Here is a 26,919-nt window from a genome sequence, read left to right as displayed (position 1 = left end):
GGACTTGATGAAATCTCTCCACTATCGAATCTCTTCGCCTTAAGATGGTCTTTGCTGACAAGTTTTCTATTTGGTGGGCAAGGAACTCTAAGGTACGAGTACCCAACAGGAGAAAGGTTTCCACCACCTTCCTGGAGTTTTCTTTGGAAAAATCCTTGGTCGCAACAGGTTTCTCACTGACCCCAACCGGAGATCTAGACACAAAGTAGCCTGCATGGCGTACTTCGCCACTTTCTCCTGGTTGAGGATCTCCAAAGTAGAGAATGAAACTTGTAGATCAGAAAGTCTCTCTAGAAACATCCCTTTCGTCAGTTCCTCTAAGGAATAGTGTTAGGAAAGGGCGGGAAAAGGCTCGTCAAGGACCTCATAACACTTCCTCTGCTGACACACTGAGGTGAGAGGAGTTTTGAGGACAAGCCTGAGTGAAAGGAACTAGGGAAGTCAGAGAGCTGAGCAGACACCTTCCACTGGGCACTCTTCAGTTCCTGAGAACAGGGCAAGGCTGAGGTGGGCTTGGGGACTTGTGAGTGCCGAAGACACAGTCCACGACCGTGTCCTTGCCCTCCTAAGGAGCCATCACCGGGTTTGTCAACCCACTGAGGGACCTCATGCAGGCTAAAACCTGCCAGAAAGTGTGTTCTGACTCTCTCAGTTCCGCATCTGATATAGGACTAGCAGCAAAGTCGTTGTCTTCCACCCCCAAGACGTCATCTCGGGGTGGGTCGTGGTTGTCGTTGAAGTGGCCGGATGAAGACCGCCTACCTCCTCTGCAGGTCTCGTAATCCTTGATGAGGATTTCAGCAGTATCTCAGAGTCCTTAGACTCTTTCCTTGGAGGGAAGAAGGTCTCTAGCATGGATAGCTTTTGTGGAGCACCCTTATGTCAGTCAATCGTACAGGGAAGGATTGTAACTTCCACACGTTTTGAGGCTACCCTGAGTTCTCAAGGAACCTCCTTGATAGGTGCTGGGACGGAAAGAGTCAGATAGGGACTCTTCCCTGCATGAAACTTCCACCTGAACTGCTGGTGTGGTGCAAGAGGGTGAAGAGAGGGCACAATGACACTTGACCTTCCCTTGGATGTCCTGACTAGGGTCAGCTGGACCCTGGATAAAACTAATTCGTTAGGGACTCCTCTTTTCCACTTCAGGAAAGAGGAAGAAACAAAAGTTTCTCTGCTGGAAAGAACCGTGGATTTTTGCCTTGGGTCCCTAGGAGGAGAGGAAGACTCCTCTTGGGGGATCCTGGGAGTTTCTGACAGACGAGCAGGTGGGATACCTGTCGCGAAGGCTTGTGTGACAGCCTTAACCAAGGCTACATTCCATTAGCGGCACTATCGGAAAGTTCCTCCGAAGGGAACGACAAAGAGGGCCTCCGCAAAGAAGTCTTATCCGCTGTTGAAGAAGCTCTCTAGGAAGGCTGCAGTGCTGATGTCTCCTTCCGAGAAACATAAATCGGCCGTGAAGGGGGATCTTTCAGAACTTTGAGCTCCTGCTATTTAGACGTCATGCCTTTTTCCACTCTCCCTGGGGAGTGCGATGTTCTGCATTTGCGGGGAGGGGAATGAGGCAAAGGAGAATGATGGGGAGAAGACTCGAGTCTCTCTGGAGGGAGCTCGGCAAATTGAGGAGGAGAGGGCTTAGAAAGCTTTTCTTCCCGTGAACAGCGCCAAATTCCCAGAGGTAGTCTCTCAGCCTATGGGAAGTAGGGCTAAATAAGAGAGAGACCAAAGAGAAGGGACTGCACCCTTTAAAAGAAGCCTGCTCATAAAAAACACCATAAAGATAAAAAAACCTCATAAAACAAGTAAAAAACTTATGTCAAAGGCTACAAAAAACAGTTGGGAGGAGAAAGAGAGAGAGACGGACGTCTACTCTCACTGAGCCAAAAATAAAAAGTGACTAGACAACACAGGTGTGTGTGAGCAAACGGGGTGGCCAGCTACCACCACTATCTTGCCTACCACTGCATTTAACTAGCAGTAGGGTACTTTATACCTAGCTAAGAAGTCTTATGGCTAGTTTCAGCTTCGCCAAAAATATAAATCCCTATAAATAGCGAGAATTTGTATTTCGTGTCGGAACAACTGTATTTTAGACCTGAGCCCTGAGAATCAGGAACAATCCTTAGAGGTGTCAATAAACTATATAACAGAGGCCAAAATAAAACTATAACATTAAAGTACCGTATATTCAATTCTAAATTATCTTTGACCCAAATGCAGGGTTCTTGCCAGAATTGGAACTCCATTTTACAGCATACCTACAAATGAATGTAAAAATTAGTATTCTTAAAGTTCCTTTACCATATTTCAGTTACTTAAGAATCTAGAAATACTGTAACCTTATACAGTATTTTAAAACCTTGTTACAAACTAAACATCATTATCTTACCTATTGGAATTTCATTCGGAAGTGTTTCTTCCTTAACATCTCTTGTTACAGTAGTATGGCTTTCTTCCTTTTCTGTGCTTCCTTTCACATATACCATTTTCTCCAGAGAAACTTCATTCTGACAAAACATAAATTTTAAGTAATTTCTATCATTCCAAGCTAAACAAACCTGCATTCTTTAAAACAAGGATATATCTTCAGCAGTGTTGGAACTTCCATTGAATTATTAACAAGGTAGTGATACCTCAATACGAAAGCTTCTGATTACAAAATTTTCACGCTCCAAAACAAGATGTGAAGAGTTTTCGGACTCACATTGCGAAAAATGTTTTGCACCACAAAACGAGGTACAGTACGAGAACCTGACCGTCTCCGAGACTGATTCAAAATTCCCCCGCTGCCAGCTCGTAAACTCGCCACCATCCTTACGCTCTCCCATTGGTTATCTCCCTACTCAGATGCTAGTTACTGCCGTAAGATCCTGCTCTCCTATTGGTCAGCATCTACTGTACTGTATCCCATCATGCATCTACGTATTGCGTTCCTCTTCCATTTCATTTCATTTTGGCAGTAACACCGTATGCATTGATTTTGTGTTTGTGATTCTGCTTTCGTGACTATTGTACTGTATCGTGTTACAATATTACATTAGTTTATTAGCCATGGGTCCAAGAAAGTTGCCAATATGAAGGGAAAGAAAAAGAGAATGCTTTCTATAAACATGAAGATGGAAATAATCAAGAAGTACGAGGCTGGCATGTGGTTAAGTGTGATCTCTAAAGAGTATGGCCAAATTCCGTCTATAATAGGAACGATCCTAAAACAGATGGAAGCCATCAAAGCAGCAACACCTTTGGCCATAACTGTTTTCTCCAGCAAGAGGAGCCACGTCCATGATGAGAAGGAGAGATTGCTGCTTGTTTGGATTAAGGACAAGGAAATTGCTGAAGACATGATCACCGAAATGAAAATCTGCAAGAAAACCAGAGCCCTTTTCACACATCTCGTGCGTGCTCAGGCCGAAGACAACACAGGAGAAGGGACAACTAAGTAGGAACCACCAGAGTTCAAGGCTGCTCGGGGATGGTTTGAAAAATTTGAGAGACAGTCTGGCGCTCATTCGGTGGTGCGTTATGGGAGGCTGCAAGCTCGGTCATGCAAGTGGCTGAATCCTTTGTAAGACGTTCAACTAGTTGGCTGTCAAGGAGGACTACAGTCTCCAGCCAGTCTGCAACTGCAATGAAACTACACTTTTCTGCAAGAAAATGCCTTGTTGGACATACATCACGGCAGAAGAAAAGAAGCTACTCAGGCATAAACCCATGAAAGACTGGCTTACCTTTGCCCTCTGTACAAACGCCAGTGGGGATTGTAAAGTGAAACCCCTGCTGGTGTATCACTAGGAGACTCCTCGAGCCTTCAAGGACCACAAAGTGATTAATGAGAAGCTTCCGTTGATATGGAGTTTTAATGCCAAAGCCTGGGTAACAAGAACCTTGTTAACATAGTGGGTAAACCGTTCTTTCAGCCCAACTGTGATGAAATATTTGGAAGCGAAGCGCCTCCCCCTGATATGCCTACTGGTGCTGGACAATGGCCCTGCTCACCCTCCTGGTCTTAAGATTTAATCCTAGTGGATTTTTCATTCATCAAGGTTCTTTATATCTTCCTAACACCACTCCTCTCCTCCAGCCCATAGAACAGCAAGTGATTTCCAACTTTCAGAAACTCTACACGAAATATCTCTTCAAGAGATGTTTCGAAACCACAGAGAACACAAACTTCACCCTTCGTGAATTTTAGAAGGAGCACTTCGATGTGATATGCCTCAAAATTATCGATACAGCTTGGCAGGATGTTTCGAGGTGTACCTCGAACTGCGTGTGGAAGAAGCTGCCGTGGCCTGATGCCTTTGCATGAGATTTTGAGGGCTTCCGCGTAGGCCAAGCTGAAGCTGAAGCCAATACTGGAAAGGTTGACAATCCTGAACCCTTTGTTCAATCTTAGGTTACCGAGATCATTACATTCGAGACATCGAAGGGCCTGGAAGTCGATGAGGAAGACATTAATGAGCTTATCAAGGAGCACCAAGAGAAACTTACTACGGATGACATGGAGTTGGAAGCCATGCAACTGAGCAAAGTTCAGGAACAGTTCTCTAGTGGCAAGGAGGAGGATGACAATGGCAGAAATTAAGGAAGGTCTAGTTGGCCACCATAAAATGGTGGCTCTTGTAGAAAAGAGAGACCCGGAAAAAGTTTTCAAAGGTCACTTTCTTAACCAGGTTAATGACGTTTGCCCGAGTCATTTCAGAAAAAAATTAAGAAGCAGGCAGAACCCAGCTTCCTTGGATAAATTTAAAAAAAAAAGGCCTTCGGTACTAGTAGGCCAAGAGGAAACTATTGATAGGGCTAAGTTGGGAGTTCTTTCTTGATACAGCAGTGGTAGACATAGAACAAGATCACTTCTGTGAGCAAACAGCCTCACCAAACCAGAAGGAACAGTTTATGGACACTTTCTTGTTGTTCCTCCTGAAACTAATGTGAAGGTTGTGACACTTGCACAAAAATCCTACTTAATAACAGTGCAGTGGCCCTAAAGAGACATCAGGCAACTTCATGTTGACTTACATGGAGAGATAGGATAGAGGTCCACAACTTGTGTTCAAGATCGACTTGCATTCAGTGTTCATTACAAACTGTGAGATGATGAAGGTGAAAAAAACCCATATCCCTCAAAAGTTTGACAAAATGAAGATTCTGAAATTCTCATACTGTCCTGCTGATATGGAGAAGAGTCAGTCTTGAGGGAAAGATCTCTATGATATCCTCCACATTTTGAGAGTAGATGCAAGCGCCAGTGCCCTCATGACAAGCACCATACCACCCTAGAACCCTTAGGATAGGCAAGAATACTCAAAGCATGGATGAATTCCTCAAGGAGGAAGGATCCACAAAATACCAAGGGGTTTTTTCTTTTCCAATTCCCTTGCCAAAGCAGAGACAAGTGACAGTACAGAGGGAAAGAACCTATGAAGCCTCTTCAGGTTAGCAGTTGAGACAGCACCTGTGCCATGAGGATATAGACCATCCCAGCCCATAAGTCCCAGGGTAGGCAAGACTGATGGAAGCTCCCGTTGAGCATGGATTATTCCCCAAAGGAGTAGAGATGTAAATTCTACAGAGATGCTTCCTTGCCAAATGCTCTAGCCAGAAAGAGATGTTCTCTACTACCCCCAACTGGACCTAACTTAAATTGGGGCTATCCCAGTGTCCCCCTTGGAAAGGACCAATAAGGTGGACGAACACATTCCACACTACCTGGTGAGTGCAAGTGCTCGATCTCAGGAGGGACAGTTACCTGCTATCAGTATGTAAGAAGTATCTGTCATACCATGCTCACGGTCAGGCTGACTGATTCCTGATGAAACAGTTACCGGGAGAGCTCTATTACTCCCTTAAGGAGGAAAGATGGTACAGTAGCTTCAAGAGAAGCATAAACCTAACCTACTTGGCCTGTGATGCTGGTGATTCGTGGGAGTGGGACTGCCTACATGTAACCAGTGCCACAATGGTAAATGTAGGACTGTCTCTCTTATGGGCAAGGATGCACTTCCTACTCTTGCAATAGTGGGGTGTGCAAAATGCCTCACCTTAACTTGGCCTATATAATCAGTGTTGGATCCCAGCTGAGATCATTCACCTACATCCAATACAAGGAAAAGACCGCCACAATGCGCTGACTTCCATTTGACCAACCCCTAAGGAATCGGTCGAAGAGCTGATACTCCATCCTGAAGAGGAAGCAGTTTTCTAAGGAACAAGGTGTTCCTTCTATGCTATATTACGGATGATAAAGGTAGGAGCAATGCTCACCCTTACATGGCTTATGGATCCACTTGACTGAACCATTGGGAATGGTCAGCGCATTAGAAGAAGAAGAAGAAGAAGAAGAAGAAGAAGAAGAAGAAGAAGAAGAAGAGCGCATGGTAGAATTCTCAAACTACTTTGCAAGAGGCCCCTGCACAACTTCTTCTGATCATTCTTCCTTCTGAGAAGTGCCTGAAGAAGAGAATAGGAGGGGAAGGACTTTATAGAGGAGGAAGAAGAGAGGGTGCTTTCTTCCTACCACAAGTGATTCAGCAGTTCTTACTCGACAGGATCAGGTACATTAACCCCCTGAGTATGCTGATTACTTGGGTATGGAATCAGGCTATCTACCATCATAGTCCTTAAATCCTGATAACAGCAGTGGTCTTCACCTAGTTAGTCCCAGAAAGATACTAAAGGTCATTTCAAAGAGATCAAGCTTAAACTCTCAGATGGAAACTTTAGTGAACACCTGAGGATCGAAAGAGACACTTTTAGAATGACCGAAGGCCTACATACACTGTAAGTCCCCCCAGTCACCAAAAGAATGAAGTCTTCCTCCCTGAGGCTGAGTACTGACAAGTAGTTCCAACTGAATGTGGCCTGACAAGTACTGGTTCTGCAGAGAGGAGCATGGATTCATGCTCCATCCCTGCGATGACTTGTGAAGAGCCGATGGGAGAGGACTGGAGATCATACATAACTTCCAGGTCAAAAATCCAGGATTATTGAAACTCTGTCACATGTCCAGAGATGGAACCTAGATAGTAGGCATGGAACAGATCTGGATGGAAGATGGATGGAAATGTGCAAGGAAAGGTATCCCTTTGCTGACAGCAGTAGACATGCTATGCATTGCTCCCCCAACTTCTTCCTCCCAAAATGTCTCTAGGAGGGGCAAGAATGGGTGGTGCAGGTTCCAATCCATTCAAGGGGTAAAAGCTGGTGGTGGTCATTGCTGGAAATTGGAGAAGGCCGGGACCATCCTTAAACCCCAGTCAATTAGCATGGCTGCCAAAGGAATGGTCACAGTCTTTAAAATCCTTGAGGGATACAGCATGGTTGTTAAAAGGGTACTGATACACAGCATCCCTTTATTTCACTACCTCAACATCCCCCTCCAGATAAGAAAATGAGGATTCCAGCATCTATCCAATCCTTAAAATAAGTACTGTATATCTCGGGGCCTAAAATGTGCTACCTTGACCAATCTTCAACTGGTGGTCAGTACTCCGAGGCTTGAGATTAAATGCTTGTTAAACCATTCTGGATTTCTTTCCTCTACCTAGAATATAAACTCTCAAATCCAAATGGATCTGGTAACTTATAATCGGGTGGTAAATGATAAATCAGGTCATGAATGATCTTGTTGTATATCTAGAGAAACAGTCCCTGGTGCCAGAGAGCAAGATATATAGTGTTCTCTCAGTGCTCAGTCCTTGGAATCCCACAGTAAGGACCAGACACTGATCTGCTCAGTAAAGTCTTCAGCATGACAGCTCAAAGAACTGGTGCCAAGCAGAGATATCTTCTTTTTTAGAGTACTGAGGAGTTTCAAGAAAGACAAAAGAGGCACCACCTACCCTTAAGTCTCTCAACCGTGGAGGAAAGTATGCCGTATTTCTGTGCACATGAGCACGGAACCTTGGCTCCCTCTGCCACCAACCCAATGTTGCCAGCTGTACACAAGCACAAGACATTCCCAATATCTTCTCAATTTGAGATCACCAAAGTATCCCTAACAGAGCAAGCAGCACTTTCCTCCTCCAGTTAGAAAAAGTGAAGGAGGGCATTGGAAACAACTTGATAACATTGCACCACATGTATCACCATAAGGGAGCATTGTTGGCCCCAGATGAGCCTACCAGAAAAATAATTTTCTCTATCGAATGTAGGTACAGGCAACATTCGATCACAATTGGACATCTCTCTCCTAAGGAGTGAGATTACCATGAAGCAACGCGAGTTACACTTTAAGTTTCATTGTCTTTCTGATCAGATGATAGAGTCATCGAGAACAACACTCCAAAGGTTGGGGCTGCCAACAATCATCCCTTCACAAAGGTACGAAAAATATGGGGTTCCAAAGCTCGATTCCTCATAAGGTCAAAATTCTTTTCACCACATGCGTATGTTTCAGTATGCTTCCACTTACAAACAATAGCACTCAATAAAATAAAAAGAAAACCTATAATTATCACAAACAAATGTAAGTAAGGATCAACAGTCAATATAGGAATGCAGCATCAAGTGTGTGCCCACCGCAGCCAAACACAAAAGTGGCTATTCTGTAAGAGGTGGGTGGGAGGGGCTTCCCAATTGTACCACATCCTTAACTCACTACCTAGTTAATGATTCAATGGCTATTCCAGCACCATTGAAGACATATCCTTATTTCAAAAGAGGTTTGTACAAAACATTCATATAAACAAATTTCATGTTAGAAAAAAAGGTAAATATATTCATAAAAAATCAAAGCATAGAACAAAGGTTTAATCACAACTACAATATATATATATATATATATATATATATATATATATATATATATATATATATATATATATATATATATATATATATATATATATATATATACAAACTATACTATACTAACCAATATTATATTGTGGTCACATGTCTTCACTTCACTAGACTTTATATAGCCATAGGGATACTTCGTACCATCATTAGTTTCTCTTAAAGTTCCATTTGGCTTTTTCAAGAAGTCCCTCATTATCTCTTCTTTAGACTCCTGTAACAAGAAAAAAATTATTTATAAATATTTTAATATCCTATATAAAAGTAATTTTGATAATAAAATTTGTTAGTTCTAACTCGCCTGACGTTCACATTGCTGTATCCTCGTAACTGACTCAATAGCCACATTAGCACAAAATACAAAAAAATTTCCTATTTTCTTCCCTTCAAGCCAACATCTGATGACTAATGGCAATTAAAGGTATGGATGGCCACCCTTACTCTAGTCAGTGTCAAAGTCACAATAATAACCTATCCTCTTTATATCAGTAGTCATAGGTGAGGAAAGTGGGCATGCATTAGAAATTAGGTGAGTATAGAAATAACAAATCATATTTAAATTCCATTCATTTCTTTGAATCTCCACTGGTGTTCATATTGCCAACTCACACACCCTTAGTCTAGTGTCTCAATGCTAAACTGTTATAATCAAGGTTATACTGTAACTTGATGCGCCATATTGTGTTTCTAAAAACCTCTGTACTATGGAACCTAAAGCCCAGTAATCAGGATTCTTCAAGATAATGTTTAGCGAACAACGCTTTTGCACACCCTGGGCTGTAACTAGAACTCTTTCCAAAGGAAGATTCTTAAAATTTCTGCCATGTACAGTAGCTGCATTTCTAATATCAAGTAATCTAACCAAGTTTTTTCTCCAACTTGGATGCAACTCCTTGTGGGCCTCTGTGACCTGTCTTTCAATCAGAAAAGATATAACATCAAGACGAAGGATGATTTGACAACCTAAACCACAACACAAATTAGGAACATTACGCCAAATGCCTTCAGTTTGGACAAATAATACTTAACAGCATTCACCAGACTAAGAAATCTATTTTGTGATGCAGTTGTAAATTTTTTTTCCAAATATGGAATTTGAAAACTAAAGCAGGCAAAAGTGTTAAGATACTCTTATTTTCTACTAAACCTTACTTATAAGAGAGCTTTTAATTCTCTAATGCGTTTACCTAATGATAATGCCAAAAGAAAGAGTTTTAGCTATAAGATTTTTAATCGATTCCTAATACAGTATGAACCTTTTAAAAAATGAAATACGTATTACAGCTACGTTCCAAAAAATTCCTTTGAATACTGGCGTTTTTCGTTAATAAATTACCTAAATACATCTGCTATAACATCAGAAAGAAATAAATACATCACCAAATGAATAAAATATGTAGCAAGGAACTAAAATCCCTTAATAACTGAAATGGACAGCTTCTTCCAGGAAAAGGTTTAGCCAAGAATTGTTGAGCCACATAAAGATCTTGTCAAATTACTAAATGTACTGCCAAAGGATATACTCTTAAAACTATGATAGCTCTAAATGCTGGCATAAAATAAAAGACCATCTTGTGGAGACAGATTATTTTCATAAAAAATGAATGTGAAATTCTACAAAACAGGGTTACCCAAACTCCTCCTAGTTACTGACCCATTCCTACACTTGCAGCAATCACTATACAGTAAGAAATTTTCAAAGTAATATGACAAATTCGGAGATAATTTGTATTTTCCCCTAATTAATATAAACCTGGAGCTATTTATTGGATATTACTTCCAATGCAGCTGGAAGGCAGCCATTAGATTTTAAGTGCGAGGTGACAACCCAACCTAACCACTACAATGGGTAGGTAGGGGGGATGGCTTACAGTTCAGTGACTTACTGGGGGACAGGTGATGGCGGGCCAATTTATATAAATAGCTACAGGTTTGTATTAGTTAGGGAAAAGTACAAATTTTCTCCAAATTTGTCATTTGTTCCCATGCTAACAAACCTTCTGCTATTTATTGGATGATTTACTCTTAGGAGGGTGGTAAGTCCGACTACTGGCTTAGTCATTGACCCAGGTTTCCCTAGTACAGTATTAGACTGTAATCAAGGGAAACCTTGCACCTTGCATATCAATACCAGTGAGTATGATAGCGGACTGAGCAACTAAAGTGGTTGTGAGAGATATCATAAGAACGTCTGCGTAAAAAGCCGTTTTTAGTTAAAATAGGAATCTGGCGTAACGGTTCATAGGGAGGTCTCTTCAGAGATCTGAGAACTCAAACCATGTTCCACGGGGGAGGTCTCACTTCAGACGGAGAACAGGTAAGTTCGTAACTCCGTATGAGTAAAGAAAGTTCTAGCGATGAGGAATCTCCATTCCTTTCAGTCTAAAGGCGAAGCTAAAGGCTGAGAAATAGCCTTTAACGCCGAGACTGACAGGCGCATTTCTTCACAAAAGACTTTTCACTTTGCCTGGTAGACTGCTGCTGATGACTTTCGCAGGTATCAAGACTTCCTGCTTGCAACTTGTGAAAATCCTCTCTGAGAGAGGAGATACTGGATAGTCTCCAGGCGTGAAGTCGTAGCGAAGCCACGGCTTTGTGGAATATGTTGGCATGTGGTTGTTTGAGTAGATCGTGTCGTGGAGGGAGTTCTCTTGGAGACTTCGTCAGGAGTTGAAAAAGATCCAGAAACCATTACGCGTGATGCCATAGCGGAGCTATGAGGGCCATTGAAAGGCTGACTGATGTTCTGGCCTTGTTGAGTACCCTCCTCATCACACACAATGGGGGAAAGGCGTAAACGTCGATGAGGTCCCACTGTTGTTGGAATGCATTTTGCCAGAGAGCATTGGGGTCTGGGACTGGGGAGCAGTACAATGGGAGCCTGAAGTTAAGGGCCGTTGCAAAGAGATCCACTAGCAAGGAACCCCACAAAGTCAAAATTTTGTTGGCTACTAGATGATCCAAAGACTACTCGGTACTCACTATCTGAGATGCTCTGGGTTGTCAGCGAGCACATTCCTCTTGCCTGAAATGAAGCGTGCCGATAGTGGTATCAAGTGAATATCAGCCCATCTCAGTATCCCTACTGCTAGATGGGACAGGGGCTGCGAAAAAGTACATTCTTGTTTATTGATGTAATCCACCACTGTGGTGATGTCGTTCATCACCACCGAGGGGCCCGCCAGGAACTGTTGAAGAGCCAGAAGGACAGCCTTCATCTCTCGGAGGTTTATGTGGAGGTACTCTTCTGACTATGACCAGAGGCTTTTTTTTTGAAGAGTCTGAGCACAGCATGAAATCTGGGGGGAGGACGAGAAGGTCAACTCCCTTTTGTAGGTTCTCATCTGACACCCACCATTCGAGGTCCATCTGTTCCGCTGATCCCATGGAGATTTGGATGTTCGGGGAATTGAAAGCCTCATTCCACCAGGACTTGAGTTGCCACTGGAGGGATCTCACCCTGAGGCGACCGTTTGGAACTAGACGGGCCAGCGATGAAAGGTGACCAAGGAGACATAACCACGTCTGGGCTGGAAGCTCTTCTCGTCTGAAAAAGGGTCTTGCGACCTTGCTCAGCCTCGATATTCTGTTGTCTGATGGGAAGGCTTTGTGGAGATTGGTGTCTATTGTCATGCCTAGTTATACCAATCTCTGCGTATGAAGCAGCGTGAACTTCTCGAGGTTTACCATGATACCCCATCTTGGCAAAACCTCAGAAGTTTGTCTCGATGTTGAAGGAGGATTGACACCAAGTCTGGTAGGATTGGCCAGTCATCCAGATAACGAAGGAGATGGATACCAATCCTGTGCGCCCAAGATGACACTAGGACAAACACTCAGGTGAAGACTTGAGGTGCTGTGGAAAGACCGAAACACAGCACCTTGAACTGTTATTTCCTGTTGTCTAGGCTGAATCTTAAGTACTTCCTTGAAGACAGATGGACTGGGATCTGGAAGTACGCATCCTTTAGGTCCAGTGTACACATGAAGTCCTGTGTTCTTACCGCTAATCGACCGTGTCTGCAGTCTCTATGCTGAACGGAGTTTGTTTGACAAACTTATTCAGAGCTGAGAGGTCAATAACTGGTCTCCAGCCTCCATACAACTTTTTCACAAGAAAGAGTCTACTGAAGAAGCCTGCAGACTCGTCGAGGACCTCCTGGGAGCGCCCTTCTTCAACAGGGTGGACTTCTACCCGGAGGGCTGGCCCCTTTGCTGATCCCATCACAAAGGAGTCTATTGATACTGGATTCCTGATCAGGGAAGGGAGAGATGTTATGAACAGGACACGATACCCTAAACAATACCCCAGCAATTTTGTAGGCATTCCCCTATTGGTGGACAAGCAGGGGGAGTGCTTATCCTAGCGTTTTCAGCCTCAGCTGCTCCCTCTAGGATATTTTCCTCCCCTGGAGGACTTTGTGCCTTTCCTGTCCTTAGTCGGATAGGGGTTCTTGGACACCGTCGTCTTTGCTGCTGTTTTATTTGTCATGGTCTTGGCTGGACGGGACTGCTGAGGTGCTGGTGGTTTATAGGGCTTGGATGTCAAAGCCCTATGGAGGAGGGAGTCCTGATGGGACTTCCTCCATTTCTCAGCAGCATATTCCATGTCATTAGGATCCAATAGATGGGATCCCTCTAGTGAGGAATTCCTAAGCCTGGCGATCTCGGCATTTGGGACTTGCTGGTGGAATCTCTCAGACACCGCGTCCCAACGTTTCAGAATGGTATTCGCCCATAAGTTTGAAACTTGATGGGCGAGAAACTCGATCGTGCAGGTGCCTGAGAGCAGGAAAGTCTCCATTGCTTTCCTTGTACATTCCTTGGAGAAATCCTCAGTTCGTACCAGGATTCCCTAGGTCCCTAACCAAACATCAAGCCACGAATTAGCCTGCATAGCGTACTTTGTGACCTTCTCCTGATTTAGGATCTCGGTTGCCGAGAATGAGACCTGTCGGTTAGAGTCTCTCTCTAGATAGACTACCTTGGTGAGCTCTTCCAAGGATTAATGCAGAGAAAGAGCTGGACGAGGCTCATCTAAAATCTCGAAATACCTCCTCTGCATTGGTGGTCGAGCCGGAACATTGGGAGGAAGAGAGCTCAGAGAGCTGTATGGCGATCTCAGACCTTGCACCCTTCAGACCCTGAGACCAAGGCAAGGCTGCATTGGTCTTTGAAGCCTGCTGGATGCCAGAAATGAGAAATTCGTAGATAATTTGTATTTTTCCTAATGATACAAACCTTAGCTATTTATTCATTTATTTAGGGGTACAGTGAACCCTCGTTTATCGCGGTAGATAGGTTCCCGTCGCGGCCGCGATAGGTGAAAATCCGCGAAGTAGTGACACTATATTTACCTATTCATTTAACATGTATATTCAGACTTTTAAAACCTTCCCTTGTACGTAGTACTGTTAACAAACTACCCTTTAATGTACAGAACACTTAATGCATGTACTACAGTACCCTAAACTAAAACAGGCACAAATATTAAAGGTGATTTTATATCATGCATTTCCTAAACATGCTAAAAAGCACGATAAAAAATGGCAACCAATGTTTTGTTTACATTTATCTCTGATCATAATGTAGAAACAAACTGGAGGTAGAGCTTTGCTTATTACCCAGACATATTTCCCATACTTTTCCCTTAGAACTACATCACATCTTCCTACTTTAGATATATATATATATATATATATATATATATATATATATATATATATATATATATATATATATGTGTGTGTGTGTGTGTATATATATATATATTTATATGTATACACATATACATACCTACATATATACATAAATACATGCATACATATATATATATATATTACTGTATATATATGGGTTATGGAAAAAATCCGCGAAGTGGTGAATCCGCGATGGTCGAACCGCGAAGTAGCGAGGGTTCACTGTATTACTTTCTACGAAGCTGAAAAGACAAGCCATTAAAATTTAGCGAGGGTTAACTATCCACACCGCTAGTAAGCAGGGGTAGGGGGGGTAGCTTGCTACCGCTCCTGCTCAAACACCGTTGATTTAGCTCACTTTGCTTGGAGGTAGGACTTCAAGGCGGAAAGGGCTGGCGGGCAAGTTTGTATAAATAGCTAAGGTTTCTATCGTTAGGAAAAAAACAAATTATCAACGAATTTGTCATTTGTTCCGTAACTGGAATACAAACCTACGCTATTCATTTAAGGGTGACTCACCCATTAGGAAGGGTGGAAGTCCCTGCCAACCTGGCTTTTGGCTTTACCCGGGGGCTCCTTATCTGAGTATCTTATTGCTCAAAATAAGGAGTCCCTGCGCCTCGTTAAAAAATTGCAGAAAATTTTTTCATATTGAACAGGCTGACATAAGTCTTTGTAATGCATACAGTACCTGTAAATTAATTAGCAGTTTAATGTTATTAATGTTTTTCTTAAATATTTTATTTTAATTTGTTCATTACTTCAGATAGTTTATTCATTTCCTTATTTCCTTTCCTTTCTGGGTTATTTTTCCCTGTTGGAGTCCTTGGGCTTATAGCATCTTGCTTTTCCAACTAGAGTTGTAGCTTGGCTAATAATAATAATAATAATAATAATAATAATAATAATAATAATAATAATACTGTACTCACCTCTTCAAAGATGAAATCATTCCAGCAAGGAGTCTTCAGTAACATCCATGTTATCTTTATTTTCAGGTCTTCCTTATTGGCTGGTAAGCTCACTTCCTCGTCATCAGCAAATGAGTCGCTAGGATCACATTTAACCTTCATAATCATCCGACTCCCATTGAACATACTTTTTTTGACACTATGAAACTCATGGCCCTGAAAACATTAAAGACAATTAAAACAGTGAGCTGACTGACACTAACTTCTTCTACTAAAATGCATAATAATCACCTCAGTTTACCAGGCATCATAACTTCTAAGCTGAATTTCACTCCAAAACTAGATGAAATATCCATAAAAATATAATGGAACATTGACAATGAAATAGCTAACGACTGCCTTCCATAAATTGATCATAACATGACAAATTTGAGAGAGATTTGTATTTTTCCTAACTTTATAAACCTGTGGCTCTTAATTAGGGAATATACTTTCAGCAAAGTTGAAACTAGCCATAAGACTTTTAGCAAGGTGTAACTATCCCACCACCAGTTAGCAGGGGGGGAGGAGGTAGGGGGGGTAATGACTACCCTGCTCGCACACACTTATGTTCTATCATCACTTTTACTTGCAGGCAGGACTACCGGGGGATAGGTGATGGCGGGCCAATGTGTATAAGAGCTACAAGTTTGTATGGTTAGGAAAATGTAAATTACTTCCAAATTTGTTATTTGTTCTGACACCAGAATACAAACTTTAAGCTCTTTATTGGGGAAGACTCACCCTCTAGGTGGGTGGAAGTCCAAACCAACTGGGTGGATTTTGATTGCGGGTTTTCCCATACTTGCTCCACACATAACATGGAGAAACTATGACACCTCGCTAAAGTCTGTGCAAAGCACGGTTTGCGGCCTAAACAATCTGTGTGATTGTGTGGTACTAGCACTGTGACTAGTCTAAGTAAGAATTCTCCGAAACATAAAAATCTTTGAATCAACCATAGATGTTACCCAATCCCACCTCTGTTACACAAGGATATTGGTTTTACCTGCAGACCATGGAAACCAGCTTACAGCTTACTGTAGATTCTTTTTCCCAAAAGATAAGATGATGAAAGGAAGAGCCAGTCATTCTTATCATTCATCCCAGACTTAATCCTGGGTAAACTGCTCTCCACCATCTGCTACTTGTCCATCCAGGAGCCTGAGGTGTTTAAACTATTTATTGTGTAGCCACCACAGGGCCAATGGGGAACGTCTTCATGTTCCTGTGGGTCACGTCTTGCATGACGTGGCGGTGAAGGCTATTTGACGCTTCCACACACCCACTTGTAGGAACTACGTCACAGAGTAATTCTTCTTGCACACTACGGACATACTCATGCTCCTAACGCAGGAGCAGGAAGTGTTTTCCCGCGTGTGGGAAACCAATGAATCACTGTCATTCCCCCCGCCACTTTCCCGAAGAAAGAAGGTGCCTACTAGGGGAATAAAAGACGGTATCATTTGTGCTCTGATCATAGTCCTAAGGACATATGATCCTGTATGCGGCCTCCCCCCGCCTTTTCTTTGATGCCTCTATAGGAAGTGTCAAATCAAGAAGAACAAGATCTACTCCTTGGGAGAGATTCTCGTAAGGCACTCTTTTAACTAGGACCGTTACTTGCTTTCTCTTGGTCCTCTACAAGACGTAAAGGACCAAGAGAAGGACGATCCCTAGTACCGAAGGACCTGGGACCCCGCTAGTTCTTCAGAGGTTGCAATTGACGGGGACTAATGCGGTCTTGTCCGACCTGGGAAAGTTTCTCCAGGGTAATGATAACGTCTACAGATATCCGTATAGAATATGACCTTTGTGTCATTCCTTCGATTACTTGAATTATAGATTGAGGTAAACAAAAGGAGATCTCAAAACCTTCCCTCGCATGACAAGGATTGAAGGTTAAGCTTGTCTCGCCAGGAGAGACTAAAAGTAGAGACTTTTAACCGACGAAGCATGGCTATATTGCAGCGTAACCCATTCTCCCTATGAGATCAGGTGTTTCAATCATGAGGAAGAAGATAGACTACTTACGATTTCCTAGAGGAAGACGGAGGATACAAGATAGGATCCTTTTAGCTAAGTCTGGACTCTTTTGTTTCCTTAGCGAAAAAGACAGAGTTAACTACTTCGAGCTCATGAGAGGGGTTCTCTTATGAGAAAGGAATATTTTTTTTTCCCAACCACTCCGGCCTAAGGAGGAGCTCCGGTTACGGGAGAAGGTCGTCGTCCGACTTCATGAAATGTAGATAAAAGATGTTTCTCCGGAAAGGAAGCAGATGGAGGTTGAATGAGTTTCCACTAAGGTCCAATGGCATAAGGGCCAACAGAGATTGGGAAAACACAGATTTTCAATATCCTCTGTTATTCCTCTCAGTCACCCATCTAGGGCTGACCCGAGTCATAGCAAGTAAATTGCTATGGCTGTCAATTAGACAGCACTGAATTTCATTCTCTAAGAGGGAGAGAGAGAGTGGCAGTAACTTCAAGAGGTAGTGTCTCCCGCTAGAGGGTGGAGAAAAACAGATTCAAAGAATCTGCCTCCCTTATCACACCTGAGATCCGATTTGCTTCAGGAGACAGTCTAACTAGCGTAGTTCCTATTCAAGCAAATTCGGCTCGTGAGCAACCTCATAATAAACAGGACAGCAGGGGAGAAGGTAGCAACAGAAGCAGCAACCTGGCTCCTGAGGCAATTTGTTTGCAAGCCTTCCTGTAGTAAGAATGAAGTGTACAAGAAAATTATGTACGTTCAAGGGAGTTGAATTCCCGTGCGTGAGCTGGATTCAATGCATAAACCTGGCCGCATTGAAGCGGATCCCTCTGATTTCGCCGACAACGAGAAAACTTCGGGAACACAAGAAACCCTCTTTGTGATACACAAACAAGAACCCAAAGACCGATGGGCACTGAGCCTTGCACTAGTGTATTATCCCCTTCGCCAAAGAAGGGTGTATTCTTAGGTTCCCAGAAAGACAAAAACATAATTTCATCAATTCTGCAGGGTCTAACAAAGTAGAGTAAGCTCAAGAGTGAGGAGAGACGATCTTTGCCGTCTAGGAGAGAGTGCTCTCTTGAGCAGCTCCCTCTCATGAAGTGGCTGTCAAACTAGAGGCCTAGAATGGAGCAGGCTTATAGGGAACACTAGTCTCTGACTAGTGAATCTTAGACAGCAAAATGGCAAGCAAGTCAAAAACGAGGAGCTACCGTCGCATAGGACAATGAATGACTAGCTGTTGTACATAAAAACAGTGAACAGTGCTATTCATAAGCAACTGGGGATCATCTAGCCATTGAAAAATGGCGATTGGTAGCTGACAAATCGGAGACCTGGAAAATCCAAGATCTACCAAATCAGTTGGGATCATTTCGTTTGTGACTGTGCTCATGATCACAAGAACCTCGTTCTAGGTCTTGAAACGCCTTGTGAGAACTTGTGAGAGTCCCGTTCACGAGTGTGAGTGTCTCCCACATGAGTGCCTCGCACGAGAGCATGGGCATCTTGCACAAGAGCGAGAGCATCTTGCTCCTGAGAATGAGTGCCTCGCACGAGAACGTCTTGCGTATGAGTGCGAGAATCTCGCACTATAGCATGAGCATCTCGTACGAAAACCTAAGCGCCATGCCTAAGAGCACAAGCATCCTGCAGGAGTCTCACTCGAGAGCGTAAGCATCTCGCCCGAAAGCGTGAGCATCTCGCTTGAGCGCTTCCCGCACAAAATCTCGTGTTTAGTGCCTGGCTTGTGCGCGTTTTCGTGAGCGTCTTGCTCGCGCTCGCGAGCGTCTATTTTGTGATTGTGAGCTTACCATATTAGATGGCCGATAAGACACAATAAGGCGAACCCCCATTTCAATAGGTCACATTCAGGAAAATGGTTTTTAGTGTATTTAAGCACATATTGTTAAAAATAGTCTGGCTGTAAATTCCACAAGCAGAAACATATCATATATTTCCGTGCAGAAGAGGACCATTAGTGCATAGGCTAGCTTTTGTTGTATACTGTAATTAAAAATCCAAAATTAATCAAAGACCATTTTATATCATGCTTTTGCTAAACACGCAACATACAACCGAAAGCATTGGTTTGCTTTTATTCATCAACGATCAAAACGAACAAACGCATTTACACATCAGTGTACAAGTTAGCTTTTGCAGCAACATATATCTTACCAAGTATTGGTTATGAAATAATATCAATTTTGTTTTACTGTACAGTACTTATTTTATCCTTAGTCATTAAAAATAATTGAAATAAGAGCTATTCTATATCAAGTCTTTCCTAATAAAGACTGCCTAGAACAGGAAACGTTGTATTGTTTACGATTCATCGCCAATCATAACGGACAAACAAACGCATTTACACATTCAAGCGATAACAAACAATACTAAAAGCATATAGTAAAGATGTTATTATAAATATTTTACTTGCCATATCCATAGAAAATTTCTACATTTCGCATAACAGAAAAACCATTTTACAGTGAACCCTCGTTTATCGCGGTAGATAGGTTCCAGACGCGGCCGCGATAGGTGAAAATCCGCGAAGTAGTGACACCATATTTACCTATTTATTTAACATGTATATTCAGACTTTTAAAACCTTCCCTTGTACGTAGTACTGTTAACAAACTACCCTTTAATGTACAGAACACTTAATGCATGTATAGTACTACAGTACCCTAAACTAAAACAGGCACAAATATTAAAGGTGATTTTATATCATGCATTTCCTAAACACGCTAAAAAGTACGATAAAAAATGGCAACCAATGTTTTGTTTACATTTATCTCTGATCATAATTAAGAAACAAACTGGAGGTAGAGCTTTGCTTATTACCCAGACATATTTCCCATACTTTTCCCTTAGAACTACATCACATCTTCCTACTTTAGATAGATAGATATATATATATATATATATATATATATATATATATATATATATATATATATATATATATGTATATATATGTGTATATATATATATATATGTGTATATATATATATATATATATATATATATATATATATATATATATATATATATATATATATATATATATATATATATATATATACTGTATATATATATATATATATATATATATATATATATATATATATATATATATATATATATACATGCATACATATATATATATATATATATATATATATATATATATATATATATATATATATATATATATATATATATATTACTGTATATATATATGGGTTATGGAAAAAATCCGCGAAGTGGTGAATCCGCGATGGTCGAACCGCGAAGTAGCGAGGGTTCACTGTATTTGTGTTTGGTCAACAATAACAAAGTACCACTAATGACAGTATGATGTGACAAAGAAGATAGTGCTTGACTGGAGAAAGAGAGGATAATTTGAATCATTGTGGATTTTTAATGAAAAATAAATATGCTAATCTAAATTTTATTAATACCGTCATCAACGATACCATTAAAATTCTCGAAAGCTAAGGAAAGAGAAAGTTAAAAGATTGCTGAAAACATAACCATAACTCTATGTTTAAATTTTATGTTTACAGTATAAACAAAAGTCACAGCATTTTCAGTTTAAATTTCTTTCATTTTAACAAATTTATTTTTAAAGCACCGGTAATTATACAATAATACCAGTAATAAAAACAAAATAAGGATGCATGGAGTTTACTGCAAGTAAAAGTACCTAGAATAAGTAGGGTTAGATTAGCCTAAGGCTACGGTAGGTTTCAAACTTTACCTACGATGTATAGGACGCAGGGCGATTTTTTTAGGCAAAAATTTTGGGAATAAAGTGCCTCCTATAGGCCGTCAAATACGGTATACCTCTTGCTATAAGCTTTTAGTTCTTGATAGAGAGCGTCTAGTCTGGGATACGGGCTCATCGCTCATGACAGCTCACGATCGCGAGCGTCTCATTCGTGATCACGAGTGTTGCTCGGGATCTTTACCACAAGACGCTTGCGATCATGATCACGAGAGCCTTGCTTGTGACCGTGAGTGTAAATCATGATCGAGAGCGTGAGAGAGAGCGTCGTGAAAACGATCAGGTTCAAAAGAGCCTTGCTTGTGACATTGAGTGTAACTCGCGATCGTGAGCGTCTCGTGTGTCTCGCTCATAATCGTGTCCACAAGAATCTTGTGATCGCAATCACGAGCGTAGTGCTTGAGCATGTAACTAACGATCGTGAGCACGATCGTGAGGGTCACCTCAAGACACCCGAGATCGCGGTCTCGAATGTCGTGCTCACAGTTATGAGAGCGTGTAACCCATGCTCGCGAGCGTGAGTATGATCGGGAGCATCTCGCTCGTTCTCAAGGGTTGTAGAGATTAACGTCACACTCATGGACACGAGCGTCTCGCTTGCGACTGTGAGCATGTAATTCACGTGCGTGAGCGTATATTTCAAGAGTGTGAGCAAGATCGCAAGCGAGACGCTCGCAATCACTCGAACATTCTCAAGGGTTATAGAGACTGATGGCACAATCATGGTCACGAGAGTCTCGCTCGTGACCGTATGCGTGGGCGTCTTGCTCGTGATCACGAGTGTCTAGTTCGTGATCGCAAGCATCCTCAAAAATTGAGAAGAGACTAGCGTCACAATCATGGTCATGACCAACATTGTAACTCACAATCGTGAGCATCTCGCTCGCGATCACGAGTGTTTAGCTCATGATCATGAGTGTCCCCAAAGGTTGAAGAATGACTAGTGTCGTAATCGCGGTCACAACATCTCACTCGCGATCGTGATCGTATCGCTCACAATCATGAGCGATAACGTGAGCGGAGACCACTATCATCATGAGCTCATGACCGTGAGTGTATAACTCACGATCTTGAGCGTGAGCACAAACGTGCGCAAAAGTTGTGTGAAGACTCTCCCTCGGAAGGGGAATATCTTACACCTGGAGGCGAACATCCGAGCAGCACTCTGTTGCCCTTCAGCAATTTCTATCTCAAATGAGGGTCAACAAATTTTGTTGCTAGAGAAAAAGCCAAGGCTTAATTCTGAGTTGTCCCCAAAGGGATTTCACGAACGGGAATCCTGCCAGAGTAATCCCCCAAAGGAAAAACCGAACAAGAGTTCGTCTTCAAGAGGAAGAATGTTGAGATCGGGATAAGCTACGATCCAGTGATCATAGCGATCTTTGTGGCGATCATTGATCGTCACAAATGACGCCCTAATGTGTGTCTAACACCTTTTTGTCGCGAACGACAATCTGACCGACCAAGAAAACGAGATGAGGAGTCTCGCCCCTGCGATCACTGAACAGAATAAATTCTGAACTCATCAATGGATTGTCGCGAAGGACATACTTACCGACCAGGAAGACGAGGTGATGAATCTCGCCCCTACGATCATTAAACAGAAGGAAAGTCCATCGATCGGGTAATTGTCGAGCAAGCTGTGGGTTGACGATCGTCCTTTATCTCGCAATCCTCAACAGGAGGTGCGGCATATGAGGGCTGAAACATTGCCTGTAGGGAGAGAGAAAAAATTGCGGAATGTTGGGAGACGACGAGATTGGCAGAAGACGAGAAGACTCGTCGTCAGCAGAAGATGAAGGAAGGGCGAATGGGAGGTAGACCTAGTCGACAGCTAAGACGTCAGAAGAGCTGAGGAAAAAAATAAAGAAAGAATTAAAAATTCCTCCCCTCCGAGGGGGAAGAAAAAACCCCTTCGAGGAATCTTCAGCAACGAGGAATCCTTCCGATAACTCACAGAACAAACATCAACATCTGAAACAGCCACATTACTCTGGAATGGAGAGTCGCGTAAAAGCACAAGTCATATCAGTAAAGAAAAAAATGAGCGTAAAGTAATAGTGGTACATGGCTAAGCCTTGAAGGGAGAGAGAGGAGACGTCCGCTCTCTACCAGCCAAAAGTAAAAAGTGACATGGTTCATTGAACTGTGAGTAGATATAGGTGGCTGGATAGCCCCCAACCACCCCTTACCTACCCACTATTAGTGGTTGGGTAGGGTTGCCACTTCGCACTTTAAATCTAATGGCTGCCTTCCAGCTCCGCCGAAGTACTGTAATATCCAATATAAATAGCGGAAGATGTGTTAATATGGGAACAAATGAACAAATAAGATTCAGAAGGGAAGCTAGTCGAGAAATAAACTGAGGGTTACGACTTGTCTTAAGGTAAGCTAAGGATGAGGTGAATAAGGGGTGGAGTCGGTGAGGCATAGTCCCCGCTCAAGTAGATGAGGATACGGATCTTAGGTTAGGTTGTGTGGAAAATCTCAGATTAGGTCGTGCGTTTCTGTTCGTTTCTTTAAAAATGTTGTTTTTTGGTCATAACTTCTAGAATTTTAAAACTTCCTTATGGTAATTGGAAGAATACACATTTCAGCTAAACATTTTCATCAAAATAGTTTAAATCACCTTTAAATACATGAGGAACACCTCTTATTTCTTTCATTAGGGATATTGTATAGTAATACATATCATTTAAACTAAGATGGCTATTCTTTTAGGGAGACAGGGGTTTGTGAGTAAAACACTCACAAAATAACGGTAATTGTGGGATTTATAATGTCAACACTGGGGCAAACGCATAAAATGGGATATAAAAGATGTGGAGCCTTTGCAGTTTGTTGGGACAGATTGAAAAACAAAATTTTAAAAGGAAAACAGATACAAGATCACCTGATCACCTAAGGTTCACCATTTAACCTGACCTAGGAGATATACCAGGGGGCATACAACCCACCCTTTGACTAACATAAAAATTTACCCCCATATTCTTAGAATACCGTTTCAACAGGGTGAATTCTTCTGATGTTTACTACGACACTGAGATTAATTTCTCTTGGAATTTGGTCGATTTTGGGAGTTGGTGGCCTGATTGGTAACGTCTCTGCCTGGTGTTTGCCAGACGGGGGTTCGAGTCCCGCTCAGACTCGTTAGTGCCATTAGTGTCTGCAACCTTACCATCCTTGTGAGCTAAGGTTGGGGGGTTTGGGAGAGCCTATAAGCCTATCTGCTGAGTCATCTGCAGCCACTGCCTGGCCGTCCCTGGTCCTAGCTTGGGTGGAGAGGAGGCTTGGGCGCTGATCATATGATATATGGTCAGTCTCTAGGGCATTGTCCTGATTGCTAGGGCAATGTCACTGTCCCTTGCCTCTGCCATTCATGAGCGACCTTTAAAACCTTTAAACATCCTATGGTTTTCATTTTCCACTGGTCATCGTCATCAGAATCCTTTCAAACCTAAGTATACACCATTTGCCCATAATATTCTCTCCAATAGGGTCATTGTACCAATATATAAAAAATTACCCTTAAAAATTCACCTCAATCAACACCACAAGGGGCGTGTCTCATCTAATCTACCCTGAGGTACCATAATGCTCAAGACTTTCAGAGCTTGCATTTAAACACTGAAGGTAACCACCATTACAGAATACAGAATCTCTTCTGAGCTCTCCTAAGGTTTTCCGGTAAAATTATAGAGGTTTTCCCTAGGTACGAATTTGGCTAGACTCGACCTATAAAAAATGTTTCCTATTCTAGCTTAAACTCAAGCTCCTTGCCATTCAATACCTATCTTCTGATACAAAAGTTACTCAACCTACCCTTACAAATACTTCTTTGGCTAAGCTTAGAAACTAAGTTAGACTGGAGTTTACATTAAGTTAAACTGACTGGTTAGGTTATGGTAGGTTAACTTATATATGGAATAAAATAGCTGCCCTTGTGACACAAACTTACCGGACTTGAGACGAGATGCCAGACGCCTTGCTCTGGCGAGGAGGTCGTAACTAAGGCAAAATAACTGATGAAAAATAGTAAAATGAACATTTTGTTATCACTACACATAACACCCGTCATATCTGGCCAGCCATGAACAGTGAACGTCAACAAACCAGGGTTACCAGATTATTTGCACTGGATTATCATACATGAAACTTAAAATTATCGTTTTTTCAACCAAAATTATCGTACACACTTTGAACAAGATTATTAAGGAGTAACATATATAGCTTATTTCAAGGTATTTTAGTATAATTGCTTAATCAAACACACACACATACATTGTATATACCCAAGGTATGTATCGTACATCGTACTGGACCTAAAATAATCGTACATGTACGATAATTATCGTACGAATGGCACCCCTGGCTTCGAGTAGAGTCAGAGATATAGAGGATCTGAATTCTTTGCTGAGAAACTTTTAGGGGATCTGAGAGGGTTCGATTGTGTCACTGAGGAAAATACGAAATCTACTTGATAACATTCGTATCGTGTAATTTCCAAATGAATACGACTTAATTTCATTACTATTATTATTATTATTATTATTATTATTATTATTATTATTATTATTATTATTATTATTATTATTATTATTATTATTACAACCTGAACTATATCCCTTGTTGGAAAAGCAGGATTCTATAAGCCCAAAGGCTCCAACAAGAAAAAATATACCCCAGTGAGGTAAGGAAATAAGAAAATAAGCTACAAGAGAAGTATTGAATAATTACAATAACATATTAAGATCAGTAACATTAAATAAGATCTTTCATATATAAACTGGGAAAACAATTTTTTATTATTTTTTTATGAAACACTTAAAAAATAATTGAAGGATACATTCTTACGAATTAATTAATCATCATCTTTTCAATATACCTTATTCTTGATTTAACAACCATTGACAAAATGTGTGAAAAAAAAATTTAGGCCTTGTGCTGGGCGGAAATGACACTGTTAAAATATTCACAGCTGTAAGTGAAGCAACCGAGTGATCGCGTATGAACGTAAGAAGAGAGAAAGATTCTTAGCTGACTTTAAGAGCAAGGGGAGCATGACACCTTATACACAAACTGGCTTAGATATATGCACGATTCTTCGACATCATAGTTTCAATCCTCATTAAAGAAAATCGTACACCATTGACCTAATTAATGTTCTACGTATTCATGACACTTAATTAAAAGTTAGATTTAGGGTTGTTAAAAGCCAGAAAGCCCACCCGAATAGAAACATTGGAAAGAAAGTAACGATTAACTCGCAATTTGAATTCATTTATTGCAACAATACTCATACATAAGCTATATTGATTTGATATGCCAATACTGATGCATACGAGACATGTATGCTCTATACAGTTCTTTCATCACCATGACCCCTATCTTATTTACTTATAGTTCTTACTTTAAAAACTACTTTCCTGATCCTATCTCGTAGGGGAACCCTAATCTCTACCAGGATCAATAGGGTATCTTATTAATCAAACTCTCTAAAGAACCTTCAAAACCAGTTTATCGCAGCCTATATATTCTTGGGCATTTTGCATATCACACTGCATAACTGATGTTTATTGTAAAATTCACGTTGTTTAATGATAGAATAGATAGTAAAAACAAATACAGAGTTCTAATATTTATGACCTGCATCACATCCTAAGACTGTTGAAGCACCTGCGTGAC

General features: G+C 41.4%; 1 protein-coding gene across 1 annotated transcript in view; it reads right to left on the bottom strand.

Annotated features, from left to right (window-relative positions):
* The window catches only part of LOC137634163 (transmembrane protein 87A), a 91,837-nt gene extending 66,487 nt beyond the window's left edge, over nucleotides 1-25,350 (bottom strand). Inside the window, exons 1-4 of the mRNA XM_068366419.1 lie at nucleotides 25,193-25,350; nucleotides 15,434-15,628; nucleotides 8,879-9,016; nucleotides 2,393-2,510 (exon numbers count right to left, since the gene is read on the bottom strand). Of these exons, the coding sequence (XP_068222520.1) occupies nucleotides 2,393-2,510; nucleotides 8,879-9,016; nucleotides 15,434-15,628; nucleotides 25,193-25,312 (571 nt within the window). The 5' untranslated portion in view covers nucleotides 25,313-25,350. The remainder of the gene's footprint in view (nucleotides 1-2,392; nucleotides 2,511-8,878; nucleotides 9,017-15,433; nucleotides 15,629-25,192) is intronic.
* Between the last annotated feature and the right edge of the window lie 1,569 nt (nucleotides 25,351-26,919).

This window comes from Palaemon carinicauda, chromosome 44, assembly GCF_036898095.1.
Source record: "Palaemon carinicauda isolate YSFRI2023 chromosome 44, ASM3689809v2, whole genome shotgun sequence".
Classification (NCBI taxonomy): Eukaryota; Metazoa; Arthropoda; class Malacostraca; order Decapoda; family Palaemonidae; genus Palaemon; species Palaemon carinicauda.
The sequence above is the reverse complement of the archived record's forward strand: the minus strand, read 5'-3'. Positions and strand labels throughout refer to the sequence as shown.